This window comes from Dendrobates tinctorius, unplaced genomic scaffold, assembly GCF_039654945.1.
Source record: "Dendrobates tinctorius isolate UK_male_01 unplaced genomic scaffold, ASM3965494v1 ptg000138l, whole genome shotgun sequence".
Classification (NCBI taxonomy): Eukaryota; Metazoa; Chordata; class Amphibia; order Anura; family Dendrobatidae; genus Dendrobates; species Dendrobates tinctorius.
Genome location: NW_027361806.1, coordinates 10,177,668 through 10,195,084, shown reverse-complemented (window position 1 = coordinate 10,195,084; position 17,417 = coordinate 10,177,668). Strand labels below are relative to the sequence as shown.

Here is a 17,417-nt window from a genome sequence, read left to right as displayed (position 1 = left end):
ATATAATACTCCAGGGCGATCCCCCTACTGCTCAACTGTCGGCCGGTCTATTATATTCTTCTTAGTCATCAAAGATTAAGTTATAATGAATTTTCTTTTATTATAGACTCTGTGAGGAGCCCAGAGACTGCGGACGGATATACCAACAAGGTGAGGGGACCCGCGGGGTGAGGAGTATCGGAAGGTGCGAGATGCTATAATTAAGTCCAGTACCATATAATGTCATATACTGGAGGCAGAAAGCGCTGCATCCATGGGAGATAAGGGAGTACAGACTATAATGGGTGGTCATTACCTGCAGGACTTCCCTGTCTAAACAAGGCAACGGGGTCAGAGAATTGGGCCAAGGATTTTGTTAACAGCAGAGAAACATATGTTTCCCCATCATGAGCTCATTACTTTTTCTATGTATTGAAGGGAGACTTTGGTCTGGTGGAACCAAAAACCTGTGTCATACGAAGTCCTCTGTTGTGGCACAGCAGACATGCTCATAAAAGGGGTTTAACAAGGTTAGAAATGCATGTCCCCGCACCACAAATGTGTCCGACCACATTCCGAAAATACTGGAAAGCCGGGACCTGAATGGCATCTTCAAAGGATTCTATCTGTGCGGAGTTGGTAGAACTAATCTTTTCTATATTTCTCTCTATAGGTCTCTGTGGATGATGACCTCAGGTAAAAATTAGAGAATTTTATTACATATATATTTTTACATTTTTCTCCTATTTCCCTAATAATATTCTGCAGGTTTTTTTGTTTTTTTTTAAATTATTTTAGAAGCAGAATAATTCTTTACTGTTAGTGCCTTGAGAGGAAAGACTTTTCTATGTTTAGCATATTTCATGATGGAGGGTATAAAAGTGGCTCCCGCGTCGGCTGACATGTCGTCGATGTATCATCCGTGGTGGGCCGTTCAGCGGAATGACCACAATGTAGCACTACATTACATGGCCGCTGTTGGGAAAATGTCTGGCAGTGCTCAGCTATTCTGCCAAAATCATCTACCGTATTTGCTAGTGATTTCCAAAGCTGGAGCCTCTGTGACTCCAAAAGAAACCGAGAGGACTAACATGGATATAATAGAGACCATATGGTTTACTTCTCAGTTCAGTTTCATTTAGTTTTTCTATGGCTGACTGAAAATATAGAATATTAACTATTATAGAATATATAGAATATTTTCTATTCCAGCATTCATCAAGCCGTCTCGTAAAATAAAATAAAAAGTGCATGTATATATGTACAAGCTATATATATATATATATATATATATATATATATATATATATATATATATATATATATATATATATATATATATTCTGCTCATCCCAGCCTTAAAAAGCGAAGTATTTTTGTTTTTAAAGTGTTTCATATTAATGATTAATTTGCATGCCATATATTATTAGTAATTGTTTTCCAGCCTGAGACTTTCCAGTTCTCCTCTAACTACAACTCCCTGCATTCCGCAGAACGACATATTGGAGGTTACTGCTCTTAATTTTAGCCCCGATTCATCAAGACTGGCACTTTGTATCAGGAGTGCACCCAGACTGAAGAAGGCCCCTCTGCAATAACAGTATATGGTGCCTTCTCAGTTGAGCAGCTCCTCATAATGCACCATTCCACCAGTAGTGGCCCCTTTACCTCTTGTGTGGCTGCACAGGTTCCACCAATGTTATGTCCGCCGGTGGTCTTAAAAGTTGCGGCTCTTAATGAATTTTGGCGCCTCTTTCAGCGCTCGTGCGGCAGCGGAAGAAATGTATTTGTTGGAGACTTGTTGTACATTCTTGTCGCCACTTTTCTCCTCGAGTTGTGAAAAACGACAAAAGTTGCAACATTTTTGTGCAACAACAAATTGCACAGAAAAGTTTGTGACATTTCAAGAGAATGCTGGCTAAAACTGCTGGATGACTTGGCCCTCATGCTTCTTGGACTTGGCTACATTAGTACTAACTAATCTTGCATATCTTTAGTTATTCCAGCACCGTGAGCTCCAGCAATAAATCTGGGGAAGTCTCTCATCATATCTATAAACGATATCTTTTCACATTTTTGCATAAAGTCATTATTAAATGGGAAAGTATCATTAGGAAATCACATCAGGTTTTTCCAGTAAAAAAAAAAAAAATGTGTGTGTGTGTATATATATATATATATATATATATATATATATTCGCTATTTATTTTATTTATTTTCCTTGTTTTTGATGTTTTATTTGGAATATTGCAGTTTTTACACTGGCCACTAGGGCAGTCACAGGCTGTATTCAGCAGCTTACTTGTCTACTTTACTGTGCAGACTGGGGCCAAGGCAGTAGAGTCGTTTCATTATTGTTAAAGGAAAGAAATTACATTTTGCAACGAGGAGGCTATATATCCTGTTCTATTCAAAACCAGTAGAAAATTATGTCCATCCAGTGTCACCTGCAAATGGCAAGAGCGCAGTCATTTAATTATGTCAGCGGATTTGGAGCGCTGTGTAAAAAAAAATAAATAAATAAATTTAAAAAAAATACAGATATATATATATATATATATATATATATATATATATATAATATATTATAATTTAGTTATAGAATATATATCAGCTGTGGCTTGTAATGAGCAATCTGAGATCTTAGCAGCAACAGGGAGGAGGGACACTGAGGATCTGTCAATCAGGCTAGGTACATGGTGATTAAGTGTAAACTTAAAAAAAAAAAAGAATATTGTACAGCCATTCTGACATGAATTTTCAAAATATGTACACCAGTCTTGTCAGGTCTAAGAAATGTATTCAGTAATAAATTCAGTTTATGTTGAGAAATCTGGTTTCAGATCTCTTAGAATAATTTATCTTTATGCTACAGTGTAGGTTTTCTTTGGGACTAGAGCTCGGATACGTTGTTACAATCGACCTTTCTCTTTTTACTCCTCCAGTGCCAGTTTCGATACATTCAACGGATTGTTGGGACTAAAAGAAAGCAAATCCAAAGAGCTGAAAATGGGAAAAGACAAACAAGCGCTTAGGAAAAAATACAAGGTAATCTGAGGATAGTTTTTTTATTTTTTCCTCCTTTTTACGGCTCGATACTGATTACATGTAAATGCGTTCTGGTGGTGACTGTAAGGATGTGTTACTTAGATCACAGGGCAGGAGAAGATGTTATGCACATCCAAAATTATGGAAGATTTCAAGCATGAAAAAAATGCACTTCCCGTGAAGAAAGGGGACAAAGTTGAGGTTATTCAGATGAACGACTGTCCCCCAGGAAAATGGCTGTCAAGGGATGTCCACGGAAAATGTAAGTGATGGAAAAGGCTGAGCATGAAGAAATCCTTCTCCCATGCCACATTCTTGACTGGGAAAAAGTTTGATGATGATGGATTGTTTGACTGTGTAGGGACTATTCCTACTGCCAGAATCTTAGTTAAATTCCCGTTACTTAGCCACATAAAATGCTATGGGGGCAGTTTACAGGTTACATGCCGCCTGTGGACGTGTCAGATTGTGGCTGTATGATCTTGGTCGCCATATATGTTTAATTCTGAAATGCTGCAACATCTCAGGGAAAGACATAGTTGAAAAGCCACTGCTGCTACCCATGGGTCCATACTGACTTTTAGGATTGCTACTTCCAAGAGTTCTAGTCCTCTTGCAGAGGCAATTTGCATTAGAAAAGACTTGTCACTCCAGGGTTGGGGGGACAGGTAGAAGCCTCCTAGGACCCGTCTGTCTGACTAGACTCTCAGGTGGCTCCGTCCTCTTGGATTTTAAACTCTGCAGCGGTTCAGAGTTAGGCCGGGGTCACGCTTGCGAGTGTGATGCGAGAAACTCTCATCAATGCCCGGCACTGCCACCGGCACCCGGGACCGGAGTATTTCTATGCAGCTGCACGCTCCATTCCGAACCACCGGCGGCAGTGGCGGGCATTGATGCGAGTTTCTCGCATCACACTCGCAAGTGAGACCCCAGCCTTAAACATGTATGGCTGAAATTATGCAGTGTCTGATGCTTGCACTCTGATCCATGAGGAGCTATAAAAAATTGTACGTATCTTTCACATACGCCTAGAATGATGAACTGAAAGACTTCTATGGGAAAATGCGCACAAACAAGAGACTTCATCAGCTGTAAATCTGCATGGTCTTGTGTATGTATCTTCTTGCGAGCTTTTCCTGTAGATACTATAAAGCCCTCTCCATTCCATTATCCCTACCGGACCTGCAGTGTCTGCAGCCTATACACTGCCTGTGAGCTGCGGCGTGCTGCTGCGCAGAGCACGGGCTGCAACCTCTCCTGGGCCTTTTCCTGTATCTGCCGCTCTCTAGAATCCTGCTCACAAATTGGTACAATGTATCTAAGCTGTAGCTTCTGATAGCTGTGATCTGACCTCACTGGCCTATGAGGCATCATGGGACATGTACTTACCAGGACTACTGTCTGCAGTGGAAAGCAGGGCCGGACTGGCAACTCTGGCAAATGCCAGACGGGCCTGTCTGGTCATGGGCCACCTTGTCTGCTATGTTGTTAACAGAATCTGTGTTCTCAAGACACTCATACATTTAAAGGGAATCTGTCACCTATTTTTTCGATTATCAGCTGCCGGCACTGCCATCATGGGCTTATCTACAGCACTCTGTAATGCTGTAGATAAGCCCCCGATGTAACCTGAAAGAGAAGAAAAACAAGTTATACTCACCCGGGGGTCCGGTCCGGCGCCTACCATCTTCTAGCGATGACGTCCTCCTCCTTACTTCTGCTATGGCTCCTGCGCAGGCGTACTATATCTGCTCTGTTGAAGGCAGAGCAGAGTACTGCAGTGCGCAGGCGCCGAGAAAGGTCAGAGAGGTCAGGCGCTTGCGCACGGCAGGATTCTGCTCTGCCCTCAACAGGGCAGAGCAGTGTAGCTGCACAGGAGCGGCAACGGGAAGCAAAGAAGAGGACGTCATCGTATGAAGATGGGAGGCGCCGGACCGGACTGCAACACCCGTCGGACCTGAACTGGACCCGGACCGCCCCTGGGTGAGTATAATCTAACTCATTTTTCTTCTCTTTCAGGTTACATCGGGGGCTTATCTACAGCATTACAGAATGCATTACAGAATGCTGTAGATAAGCCACTGATGGCGGTGCCGGCAAAAATGGGGTGACAGATTCCCTTTAAGACCTGTGATGAAGCACAAAGTCATTGACTCCCTCACTTACCCCAGCAGGCCACGGGTCTCATTAGAAATATGGGTCCTGTAGTAAATCTTGCTTTCCTCCATCCAGGGTAATAATAGTAATATATCCCATCTGGTGCTTGGGGACAGGGACAACATGGGCCTGTATGATTCAAATGCCAGGGCTGAATTTCAGCCCCAGTCTGTACCTGGTGGAAAGTCAGATTATCCTCTTCTGTGACAGTTTATATGACGATAAGAGAAGACCCTCCTTCTAATTTTGCAGCCGTTAAGGGATGATGAGTGTCATTCCACGTATATGATAGTTTCCCTATATTTGTTAATTTTGACAGATGGGTTTGTGCCGGTGGCCTCTTTGCAGATCAGCGATGAAATCCAGGCCTTGTGTAACCAGAACGTATTCCAAATCCCTGCCGACAAAGATCTGTACGCTGACACAGAGGTCGGGCGAAAAGACAGGTGTGTGGATTATTCTATTTTATGAGCGTTTGCATTTGTAAAGGGGGCACTAACCCGAGTCCTTGGCCTACAGAAGTGAGATGCATGAGGCAGCGCTCCTAGTAGCCTTCATCCTTACGGCTGTTGATATTTTAGAGCTTTTTAGTAGTGAAAATTATGTATCATGTAGCCGTGATCATGAAAACGGGTTTAGTGACCCTCTATAACCAGCCCGCCCTGAAGTGGCTGATATCGGGGAACAATGTATCACACGCAGCCGAAGAGCCGCCATCAGATATTATTTACTATATTAGTGAATTGTAATCTGTGATATAGTCTGAAATAGTCTGTAAAATAGCTAACGTACATATTAAGAAACACCAGACTGAAAGAAATGAGATGTAATACAATTGAAATTCTGCTTCTACATGGGGGCAGCAGATCTTTGCTTTAAAGGGTCGCTATCATGCCAACAAGCTTTGCATAAAAGAATAGTACGAGCGAATATTAAGTAAAAAAACTTTGTAATATATTTTACCAGAAAAATATAATTTTTTTCTCCACTTATGAGCCACTTCTCTTCCTTTCCCTGCTTCCTGAACTAATTATTCACTAGAAAATAAATTGCTAAAATCCATCATGGTGCAAACAATATTAACAACTCATTGAAGGATCATATTGCAGCTGTCTATCATAGTCTATGGAGAGAGAAGGGTGGTGGGGGAAGGGTGAATCGTGTAAGGGCACAGTCAATGGCTCTCCTGACCCAAGTGTGACAGCTACATAGAAATACACAAAGTGATAACGCTCAGGTAGGAAGAGCTGCCAGCCAGTCCGTGCGTGTGTTCCGAACTCAGTCCGATTTATACGGTCGTCTTGACTGCGCCCTTATAGACAGAAGCACAGGCAAATGCTTGTGGTGCTGCGGCTTTTGAATAAGTATTATATCTTATCTCAAGCTGGATTTACAGCTATACTGCACAGTACTGCTGTATAATGTCCTGCATGCTGCTACAGCTTTCTATAAAGTGTTTTATATCGCCACAGTGCTGAGTTCACAGCCACACTGCTCAGTACTGCTGTATAATGTCCTCCATAATGCTGCTCCTTCTACATATGTGCTACATTGAGACAGAAAAGCAGGAATCCTGCTCTGTCTGTTGGTGCTAAATAAATAGGAGACATCAAATCAGCTGTTCTCCATCCACCAGCTCAGAGGGAACAGAAAATTAGAGAGACCATACAGAGGATGAAACTGGTGAGAAATGCAGGATATAAGTCAGATAATGAGTAGAAATAGTGTTATTCCTCATGTACACACAGGAAGGTGCATTCTGAAAGGTCACCTGAGATGACAGGTACACTTTAATGATATTCTGATTTTACAATGACAAAAAAAATCATGTGAACTTATAGAAGTAATCACATTTTCTGTATTCATATTTTTTTTTCTTTTTAGTGGAGCAAATGCAGAGACATTTAGGGGCTTGGACAACAGTAAGTAATGATACTGTCAGATCAGAGAAAAGTAGTAATGAGTGTCTTCTCTCTGGAGAAAGTTAAAGATATGGAGACCTTTAAAGTCAAGGGTTTTTTTTTTTTGTTTTTTACTTATATGCTTGTAGTTTGGTTAAAAAAAATATTTTTGTAATTGGGTATTTTATTTGTTTTTCACCATTTGGCTTTTGCAGGCTCTTTGTTCCCCTGAACATTACAAACTACTGAATGAGTTACCAGTAATCTAAGTGCGCGCATTCACACAGGAGTTTTGCTTTTATCGGTCTTGTTTCTGAATCTTTACTATATGACTGCAAAATTCAGTTCTCTTATGTCATTTGTGGCCATAAATTAGTTATGTGATGCTCAGAAAGGGACAAATAAGAGTTTCAAAAACTCTGTGAGGAGGAGGCATCGTTCAGGTGTCCGATGTCAAGTACAAGTGCTATCTGCGTTTTTTACGGATAGCACTCGTATCTGTGATAGTCTATGGTCCATGTCCGATTTTTTTTTATTTTTTTTATTTTTTTTTTAGTTTTTTTTCCCCCTTCGGTCCAAGTAGTCTGCAGAAAATATTGGAGATTTTCATCCTAAAGTCGGATCAAAATCAGCAATGTAAGTCAATGGCTGTGTTGAAAAATTGGACTGTGCACAGATGCCATCCAAGAGCAGTCCGATTTTCACTGACTATTAAAATAGATAAGGTGGAGATTTTTTTTCATTTTTCCACATACGAGAAAATCGGATCCAACTCCGATCCAACTCTGATCCACCTCGGATCATATTCTGATCATTCTGTGATCCACCTTGGATCATACTCGGATCCACCTCCGATCCCCCTCTGATCCACCTCTGTTCCACCTCTGTTCCACCTCTGTTCCACCTCTGTTCCACCTCTGATCCACCTCTGATCCACCTCTGTTCCACCTCTGTTCCACCTCTGATCCACCTTGCGTCCACCTTGCGTCCACCTCTGATCCACCTTGCGTCCACCTCTGATCCACCTTGCGTCCACCTCTGATCCACCTTGCGTCCACCTCTGATCCACCTTGCGTCCACCTCTGATCCACCTTGCGTCCACCTCTGGTCCACCTTGCGTCCACCTCTGGTCCACCTTGCGTCCACCTCTGGTCCACCTTGCGTCCACCTCTGGTCCACCTTGCGTCCACCTCTGGTCCACCTTGCGTCCACCTCGCGTCCACCTCGCGTCCACCTCGCGTCCACCACGGATCTACTTCGGATTCAACAGCAAACCAAAGGAGGCTAATATATCAAAGCTCATCCATCATAACAATAAATGATACTCGCAACAAAAGATGGAATCAGGAGCAATACATTAAGAATTGTAATTTTATTGTTTTTAATCCAAAAAATTGGTAAAATGCAGATTAATAATAAATCTATCAAAAGGTACAGTATATAAAGGAAAAAGCGACACTTAGTATCCACATAAAAGTAAGAGCGGGTAACCAGTTGGCAAATGTAGGAACAATTGCACATGTAAACATATAAATTGGCCTCATGTAATATATAATATGCAATAGTGCAAAGTTGCAAAATATAGTAAAAAATGCAGATTTCTCTCAGTAAAAAGTTAACGTGCAATAGTGCATAGAGACAGCCACCCTAATAGATTCATAGGCCTATTAAAAATGAATAAAGTGATCCTGAGATCAGATCTACCATATGAGCATCAGAAAACAGGGGCCTAATCATATGTCAGATATGGCTGGCAGCCAGTACTCATTGAGCCAAGGAGACAGACATGTGCAAAGATAAGTGTGTACAAAAGAAAAAGCCAGGACCCAAACTTACTATTAGTGGAGAGCGGGACCCCAACGCGCATTTCACTACTTGGCTTCCTCGGGGGGGGGGGGCACGTCTTGCGTCCACCTCGGATCTACTTCGGATTCAAGTCTGCTTCGAGTTTGATCAGAACATTCCGTCTGATTTTTCTCGTACCTGAAAAAAAGGGGGTCGCCTGAATGAGGCCTCAGGATGAGCTCCTCTTATTCAGGATGTCTTAACAGGTTCTTCTACGCTTTGGAGAAATGTTTCTCCTCTTCAGACCGAATAAGACGTGATCACTTTCTAATATCTCATTTCTCCATTTTAGATTCTGGAAATTCAGATGAGACTTACGATGACATCAGCAGCGCCGGCCAGAGCTTCCACAAGTCAGTAACCTGACATTTCTGTGTGAATAAATCCGGACATTCTTCATTACATGAAGGAGCATTTTTCCAGGTGTCACATCTCGGCTTCCCCTGCTGGGAATGTGTGCTGACACAAGTGGTCGTCACCTTTCCTCTTATTATTAGGGTCGGTCCCTGTACAGCATTGATCGGACAGCGTCCTGCTTAGAAGGGGTAAATCCTAATAAGATGATGGTGGGGGGGAACCTACCAAGTTGGTAATTTATCTATATATTTACAAGAGAAATAACAGAGGAACCACATAAAATATTAGTCTGGAACCAAATTTTTTTTAAAGGATTGTTTTAAGTTTCAGGTCCTACACAGATACAATGTTACCAACTTGTAGATGTGTGAGCACACAAGGTCAGAGCCGGCTGTCCGCAACAATGTCTTCTCTGACAAAGCAAGCAGAGATCTTGATATTTATGGCCCCTTAGCGGTGATGTCTCGGCAAGGTGTCTGTCTCAGAGCCCATTGGCTCCCTCGTTACCCAAAGGCTCATCATGACCACTAGGGGGCCTCAAAGAAGATCATCCTTACAACACGTGATACAATAGTGTGGCAGTATATAGAACAAGCAAGACAGCAATCAGAGGTTCCAAAAAAAATGAAAATAAAAAAATGATAAGAAGAGAAAACCTAAAAGTTTGAACACCCCCTTTTTACCATCCAAACATTAATGAAAAAATGGTAAAATTAGTTAAAACCATATGGCGTAAAAAAAAAACTTGAAATGCCAAAATTTCCATTTTTCGGTTGTCTCGCCTCTCCAAAAAAATAAAACAAAAAGCATTCAAAATGTATCTTTATCAAAATGGTATCCATAAAAGCTATAGCTGGACACACAAAAAAAACTAGCCCCCACCCAGTGACGTAACTTGTAGCTCATGAGTCCCAATGCAAAAGCTCTAACGGGGCCCCCAATTATTTCAGATTTTTTAATAGTATTGGGCTTTTATATATAGGAAAAAGGGTCTTTTGGGGCCCACTAGGCTCTAGGGCCCGGGTGTGATTACAAGCCCTGCACCTATTGCAGTTACACCCTCACCCCCGCTTTACCGGAAAAACAAAATGGTCTCAGAAAATTGAAACATAAACCAAATATTTTTCTTTTTACAAAATTTGTTGTCATTGTAATCACACGTGTAGCCAAGTCATTTGTACCATACAGTGAAGGCCATAAAAAAAACAAAACCCAAAAAATACAGATAGAATTGCCGTGTTTTTTTTTTTTCACATTTCACAGCATTTGGAATTTTTTCCCGTTTTTTTAGCATATTATATGGTAAAATGACCAGGGCATTTATAACTACAAATTGTGTAGCAGTAAAAACAAATCTCACATCTATGGTAAAGGGAAAATAAAAACAAATCTTATTGCGCTTGGAAAAAAGAGGAGAAAAAAAAAACACAAAAAAAAATAAAAATTACACCCGGTTGGGAAGGGGGTTAAAAAAATATATGTATTATTTTAAATATTTTCTTTTTTTCCTAGTTCTGGTGGTAAAGGAAAAGGATTTGTACAATTGTTTAAGAAAAACAAATCCAAAGAAGATCAAGCGTAAGTGTGTAATATTAGGTGTAACCAAATGGGTCCGCATCCAGGTTTCTCCTCCCCAGGAAATGCCAAAAATATACAGTTTCCAAAAATATTACCTTATTTGGCCCAAATACTACTTCTTGGCAGCCAAATAATACTGCTCAAATGCGACCAAATAGCAGAACGTCATGTTACCAAAATCGCGGTAGATAAGCAAAAAAAGGAGAAAAATACCATGTTACTTAGCCCAAATAATATTGCTACATAGTACTCTTATAATACTGGTCTACAATGCCAAAAGGCTAGAGCCAAGGTGCAATGGCATAAAATACTACCGTGCTATCTCAAAATAATACCGCCAAACAGTGCCCAAACAACTGTGTCTTCCAGCGGTAATATAACATGATCTGAATATAATAGCATTAAATTGTAACAAAACTTACAATATTGGAGTGAATGTAATCCACTGATCGGGGTCTGGTTCCTGATCCTCCCCCATAATTACTCAAACCACCAGATAGAAGTGCAGACAGCAGCGTATAGACCCATAGGCTTTATCATTGAGTGCAGGACACAGGCGTGAGCTCAGCTCTTCTCTGGGGTGTGAGGGATCGGTAGATATCTATGGACCTGGACCCTCACTGAACAACAGTGAGTCAGAGGAGATACAATGTATCAAAAAGCTTTGAAAAGTTAACTTACATTTTAAATGCTTGTAAATTCCAGCCTTCGGGTATGGGAATCTGTCACCTGCGCTGGCGCACTTCTCTCTGCCCTGTGGAGAGAAGAGTAAAGTACTTCAGTGCGCATGCGCAAGAAAAAGCCAAAGAGTGTCAGCGCATGCGCACTACAGAACAGCACTCTGCTCTCAATAGGGCAGAGAGCAGTTTTTCCCTGTGAAAACAAGCCCTTACTGTGCTTTAATGTCCCACCCGCCATACTGTACCCCAATAATATCACCAGTCAGAGTCACGCAGATCTAACACATGGTTACATTTGGTCCTACAGCATGTGCCACATGGTGGGGACCTTATTGCTAAATTGGCCCTGGTTATAATAAAACAAAGACATTATACTACATTGAATTGATTATCTCCCACCATATTGTATGCTGTTATTAATCCTTAATCTTCTATGTGTCTATATTTTTCCAGATATTCACCTGTAATTCCTAATTTACGTAAGTATTTCATGGTTACTGACATTTCAGCAAACTTTGCTTAAATCAATAGTACAAGCAAATCTAAGAAACTTTGTAATGCATCTCATCTGAGAAATCTGCTTGTTTCTCCACTTATGAGCCTCTTCTCCACATTCTCAGACCATCCACTCCTGAAAAAATACAACTCATATCTGTAAATCAAAACAAACTGCTAATTCACTGAGAGATGAGGTTACAGAACGTAATAATCTGTTTAGAGAAGGCAGGGGGGAGAAGAAGTGATGAGATCGTGTAGATACCTAATGTCAGACTCACAACCCCCGCGACATATAATAAACTTGCACCCTTTAGTGCTTTAATGTGGCACTAAAGGGTGTTTTAGCTTTGTTTAATCTAATAAATAAATTTTAAAAAATGATGTGGGATCCCCCCTATTTTTGAAAATCAGCCAAGGTAAAGCAGACAGTTGTGGGATGCTAATATCAGGCTGGGAAAGTCCCTGGTTATTGGTTCCTTCCCAGCCTAAAAATACAAGTCCGTCATCGCCCCAGAATTGGCGTATCACACGAGATAAATAGAAAATTGTAAAGTCAGCTCACCTCTAGTAGTCTTCTCCACATCCATCCCCGCATGGAATAGGCTGAGCAACCAGTCCAACAATAGAGAAAGGAGAAAAACTTCCAGCGGGAAACAATATTTCATAAAAATTCTTTGACATCTGGAGCGCCCTCACACGCCAGGGCTGGTTGATCTTCTCAACGAGAGTTGTCACTGCAGCAGTGACCCGGTTTGTGGCCCTGGGGCTCCATTGCAAAAGGGGTTGTTTCAGTGTGCTTATGGTGGTGAAAGTTTATAAGTGATTCGTGACGCCACCTGTGGTGTTCGGCATGGAAGATGTTAAGCTGACGCTGCAGACAGATCCTCTGGGACAGATGGTGTGGTGCAGCAGTGATGTTATAGCCCTCCACAGGAAGGGCTGTAGTCCCAGGGCAGTGTAGGTGAAGTGACACTTAGATGGTGTAGTGTCGGGCACAGGAGGGATGTAGCAGTGCTGGGCAGGTTGGCGCCGGAATAAGCGGAGGACACCAGGGCATGTAGTTCCAAAGCTTTACTCACAGTCTGTTGTGGTACAGGTGCCCACATCCGTGCCGTGTCCTCCGGGTCAGGAGCTCAGCCAACTTCCAGGCAAGATGAAGCACTCCTTTCCAACACTCTGCCAACATATGTGCCTTTTCTGAACGTCTCCCTCTTAGTGAAGTACTCACAGTACTGAGTTACACTGGAGTGCCTCCTGTCAGATGTTCCTAAGAACTCTACTTGTACGGCAGACAGCTGTAGCCTGCTTCGGGGCCTCCTTCTACCTAGTCCCGGCTCACACACATTGCTTTTGTGCCCCCAAGTCTGGTGTGTGAATAAAGTGGTGACAACTTCTATTCCTCCGGTGTCTGCTGCTGGACCATTAGTATCCATACAACCTCGGGGACCGGACCCCGGCCTTGCGCTTAAAACTTGGGAGGGTTCGCCTCTAACCCTGATCCTTGGTTCTCGTCTTCTCCTCACGTTCCGTACTAATTCTTTCCTTCTTATGGAGAGTCAGGCTTTCTATCAATGTCTCTTTCTTGTGCCAGCGGACCCAGATCACTGAGGTCGGCTGCAGCACTTCCTTCATCCATCCCACTCAGGGGATCTCCTTTCACAGACTGACCTCGTCAGAGTCCTGTAACAAACTGTCTAAGTCTAAGTGCACACACTGCGGATTGGTCTGCAGATTTTTATCTGCAGAACCGCAGGTAAAATACTTGCGGTTTTGCCCTGCGGTTTGCCACCTGGACAATGGAATAGGTGGCAAACCGCAGCAGAGTCCGCAGAAATAATTGACATGTCAATTGTTTCTGCGGATTCAAAACCGCAGCTTTTCCACAGTTAAAAATCCTCAGCATGTGCACAGCAGAATGTTAATCCCATAGGATAACATGCTACTGTTCACTGTCTGCAGAACTGCTGCGGTCAAAACCGCAGCGGAACCGCAGCGTGTGCACATAGCCTAAATCCTATCCTCTTCCCGCTCTTTTAGTGCAAACTAAACTCCACCCACCTCCCAGCACGCTTCGTGTTCCAAGCAGGGAGCCACCAAAGGGTGCTTTGCTACACTACTATGTTGTGTGGGATGCAGGTGTTGGAGTGTGGTCAGGTGTCTCCACCTTACCTGGATAGTGGGGCACCACACCTCAGGAGGAGGTGCAGTACCTCTGTGGCGACTGAACCCTCAGGGGCGCCACACATCCGTCTTGTCCTGGATGTCGAAACGCGCCGGCTAAACATAGTTTCTATGTGCATGATGCTGTAAAGTGCCACAGTGGTATATCAGAATTACTACTCTTTTATCAATGGATCAGTAAATTTGAACAATTTTTATGAACTATTGTTTCACACTGGAAGTTTTTTCCTTTCTCTATCATATGAGATGCGCCAATTCTGGTGCTTTGCCTCGTTCTTCTCTATTGCCCTGATGCGGTGGCAATTGAGGTAATGGTAGTTGGGGTTGATGACAGCTGTGATTTGTCAACCTAAACCAGGGGTCCTCAAACTTTTTAAACAGGGGGCCAGATCACGGTCCCTCGGACCACTAAAATTAGGACCAAATTCATATGTACACTGCACATATCTTATTTAGAAATAATAAAACAAAATGGGAACAAATACAATATTAAAAATGAAGAAGTAGTTAAATCATCAAACTTTTTGGGTTCTTTGAATATCCTACACTTCGAGTCAATTTTTTCTCTTTCTTGATATCATTGTTTCCTAGGAATTCAAAATTGCTATTAGTAAAATACCAACATATATACAGCGCTACAAAAACAATATACCAGCAATACAATTTCCCACACAGAGACATAAAGACTGCACTGACCATCAATGCGGCCTGATCAGTGCCCATCAATGCGGCCTCACCAGTGCCCATATTGGTGGAACTCCACTTTTACCACAGGCTCAGACTAGTGCAAGAATCCCCAATAAGCAGCACAGGTCCCCAATAGGCGGGAACATGTCCCCAATACGTACTGTAACAGGTCCCCATTATGCAGCACAGGTCCCCAATAGGACCCGGAGTTAAAAAGAAAAAAAAAAAAACAGTACTCACCTATGTCCCCTGCTGCTCTGAAGAGGCGCCCGCTCATCTCCATCTTCTTCCAGCACAGGCACTAGCGGCGTGACGTCATCAGGCCGCGCAGGCGGAGTGATGATAATCACGTCGCCTGTGTGGTCTCTGCTGCATACTGAGGGCTGCTCAACGCCTTTCCTCGGCGCCTCGTCCCGCCCGCGATTACAGGGCCCGTCAGCCCTGTAATCAGTGCAGTTTAATGTCGGCCTGGCCAGGGGCCGGATAAAAGTCCTTCGGCCCGCGGGCCGTAGTTTGAGGACCCATGACCTAAACTGTTATTATGGGGTTGCTGCATCGCATGGCCAGGTGAATAGAATAGGTACTTTGCCTTTATTTATCTGTAGACTTACCCATATGGAGTTTTCGGCTGTATTTACAAGCCTTGGTGGGTCATGGTATGGATCCCATTTCTTTTTGACCTAGGGGTTGACTTTATACACTGTATGAACTTTGAGACAATGGAGGCAGGGGCGGACCTACCGCTCGTGCATTGCACGGGGCCCCGGGGGAGAGGGGGCCCCTCCAGCACCGCATGGCTAATAGCCATGTGTAGCGCAATGAGGAGAGCAGCACTGCGGGAGGCAAAGGAGCCCCTGTGAGGCCGGTGGGGCCCGCCTTCCCCCAGCGCCGACCCCCCCCCGCATTGAAGGAGGCAATGATGGAGCCTGGAGGAGAGAGCGTCAGCGGGTTCGCGATGACGTCATCGCGCTCTCACTGTGTGCCAGACAGTGCAGGGGAGAGACAGGAGCCGGGAGCAACGCAGGAACGAGGAGAAGGTGAGGAGTGTGTTTCTTTCTTTTTTCTTTTCTTTTTTTTTTAAATCAGTGTGAGTACTGAACTGTGGGGCCATGCTGGGGGGGGGGCTATATACCATGCTGGGGGGCTATATACCATGCTGGGGGGCTATATACCATGCTGGGGGGCTACATACCATGCTGGGGGGCTATATACCATGCTGGGCTGTATTATACCATGCTGGGGTGCTACATAGCATGCTGGGGGGGCTATATACCATGCTGGGCTGTATTATACCATGCTGGGCTGTATTATACCATGCTGGGGGGGCTACATACCATGCTGGGGGGGCTGTATTATACCATGCTGGGCTGTATTATACCATGCTGGGAGGGCTATATACCATGCTGGGCTGTATTATACCATGCTGGGCTGTATTATACCATGCTGGGGGGCTATATACCATGCTGGGCTGTATTATACCATGCTGGGGGGCTATATACCATGCTGGGCTGTATTATACCATGCTGGGGGGGCTATATACCATGCTGGGGGGGCTATATACCATGCTGGGCTGTATTATACCATGCTGGGCTGTATTATACCATGCTGGGGGGGGCTATATACCATGCTGGACTGTATTATACCATGCTGGGGGGGCTATATACCATGCTGGGCTGTATTATACCATGCTGGGGGGCTATATACCATGCTGGGCTGTATTATACCATGCTGGGGGGGGCTATATACCATGCTGGGCTGTATTATACCATGCTGGGCTGTATTATACCATGCTGGGGGGCTATATACCATGCTGGGCTGTATTATACCATGCTGGGGGGCTACATACCATGCTGGGCTGTATTATACCATGCTGGGCTGTATTATACCATGCTGGGGGGCTCTATACCATGCTGGGCTGTATTATACCATGCTGGGAGGGCTATATACCATGCTGGGCTGTATTATACCATGCTGGGGGGGCTATATACCATGCTGGACTGTATTATACCATGCTGGGGGGGCTATATACCATGCTGGGCTGTATTATACCATGCTGGGGGGCTATATACCATGCTGGGCTGTATTATACCATGCTGGGGGGGGCTATATACCATGCTGGGCTGTATTATACCATGCTGGGCTGTATTATACCATGCTGGGGGGCTATATACCATGCTGGGCTGTATTATACCATGCTGGGAGGGCTATATACCATGCTGGGCTGTATTATACCATGCTGGGGGGCTATATACCATGCTGGGCTGTATTATACCATGCTGGGGGGGGCTATATACCATGCTGGGCTGTATTATACCATGCTGGGCTGTATTATACCATGCTGGGCTGTATTATACCATGCTGGGGGGCTATATACCATGCTGGGCTGTATTATACCATGCTGGGGGGCTACATACCATGCTGGGCTGTATTATACCATGCTGTGCTGTATTATACCATGCTGGGGGGCTATATACCATGCTGGGCTGTATTATACCATGCTGGGAG

The 17,417-nt window shown here is 43.7% G+C and overlaps 1 protein-coding gene across 2 annotated transcripts in view; it reads left to right on the top strand.

Annotated features, from left to right (window-relative positions):
- The window catches only part of FYB2 (FYN binding protein 2), a 57,888-nt gene that overhangs the window by 26,500 nt on the left and 13,971 nt on the right, over nucleotides 1-17,417 (top strand). For both annotated transcript variants that reach the window (XM_073544554.1, XM_073544555.1), the window contains exons 8-16: nucleotides 107-150; nucleotides 653-675; nucleotides 2,926-3,028; nucleotides 3,131-3,290; nucleotides 5,505-5,631; nucleotides 7,070-7,107; nucleotides 9,224-9,284; nucleotides 10,801-10,866; nucleotides 12,000-12,025. In XM_073544554.1, the coding sequence (XP_073400655.1) occupies nucleotides 107-150; nucleotides 653-675; nucleotides 2,926-3,028; nucleotides 3,131-3,290; nucleotides 5,505-5,631; nucleotides 7,070-7,107; nucleotides 9,224-9,284; nucleotides 10,801-10,866; nucleotides 12,000-12,025 (648 nt within the window). The remainder of the gene's footprint in view (nucleotides 1-106; nucleotides 151-652; nucleotides 676-2,925; nucleotides 3,029-3,130; nucleotides 3,291-5,504; nucleotides 5,632-7,069; nucleotides 7,108-9,223; nucleotides 9,285-10,800; nucleotides 10,867-11,999; nucleotides 12,026-17,417) is intronic.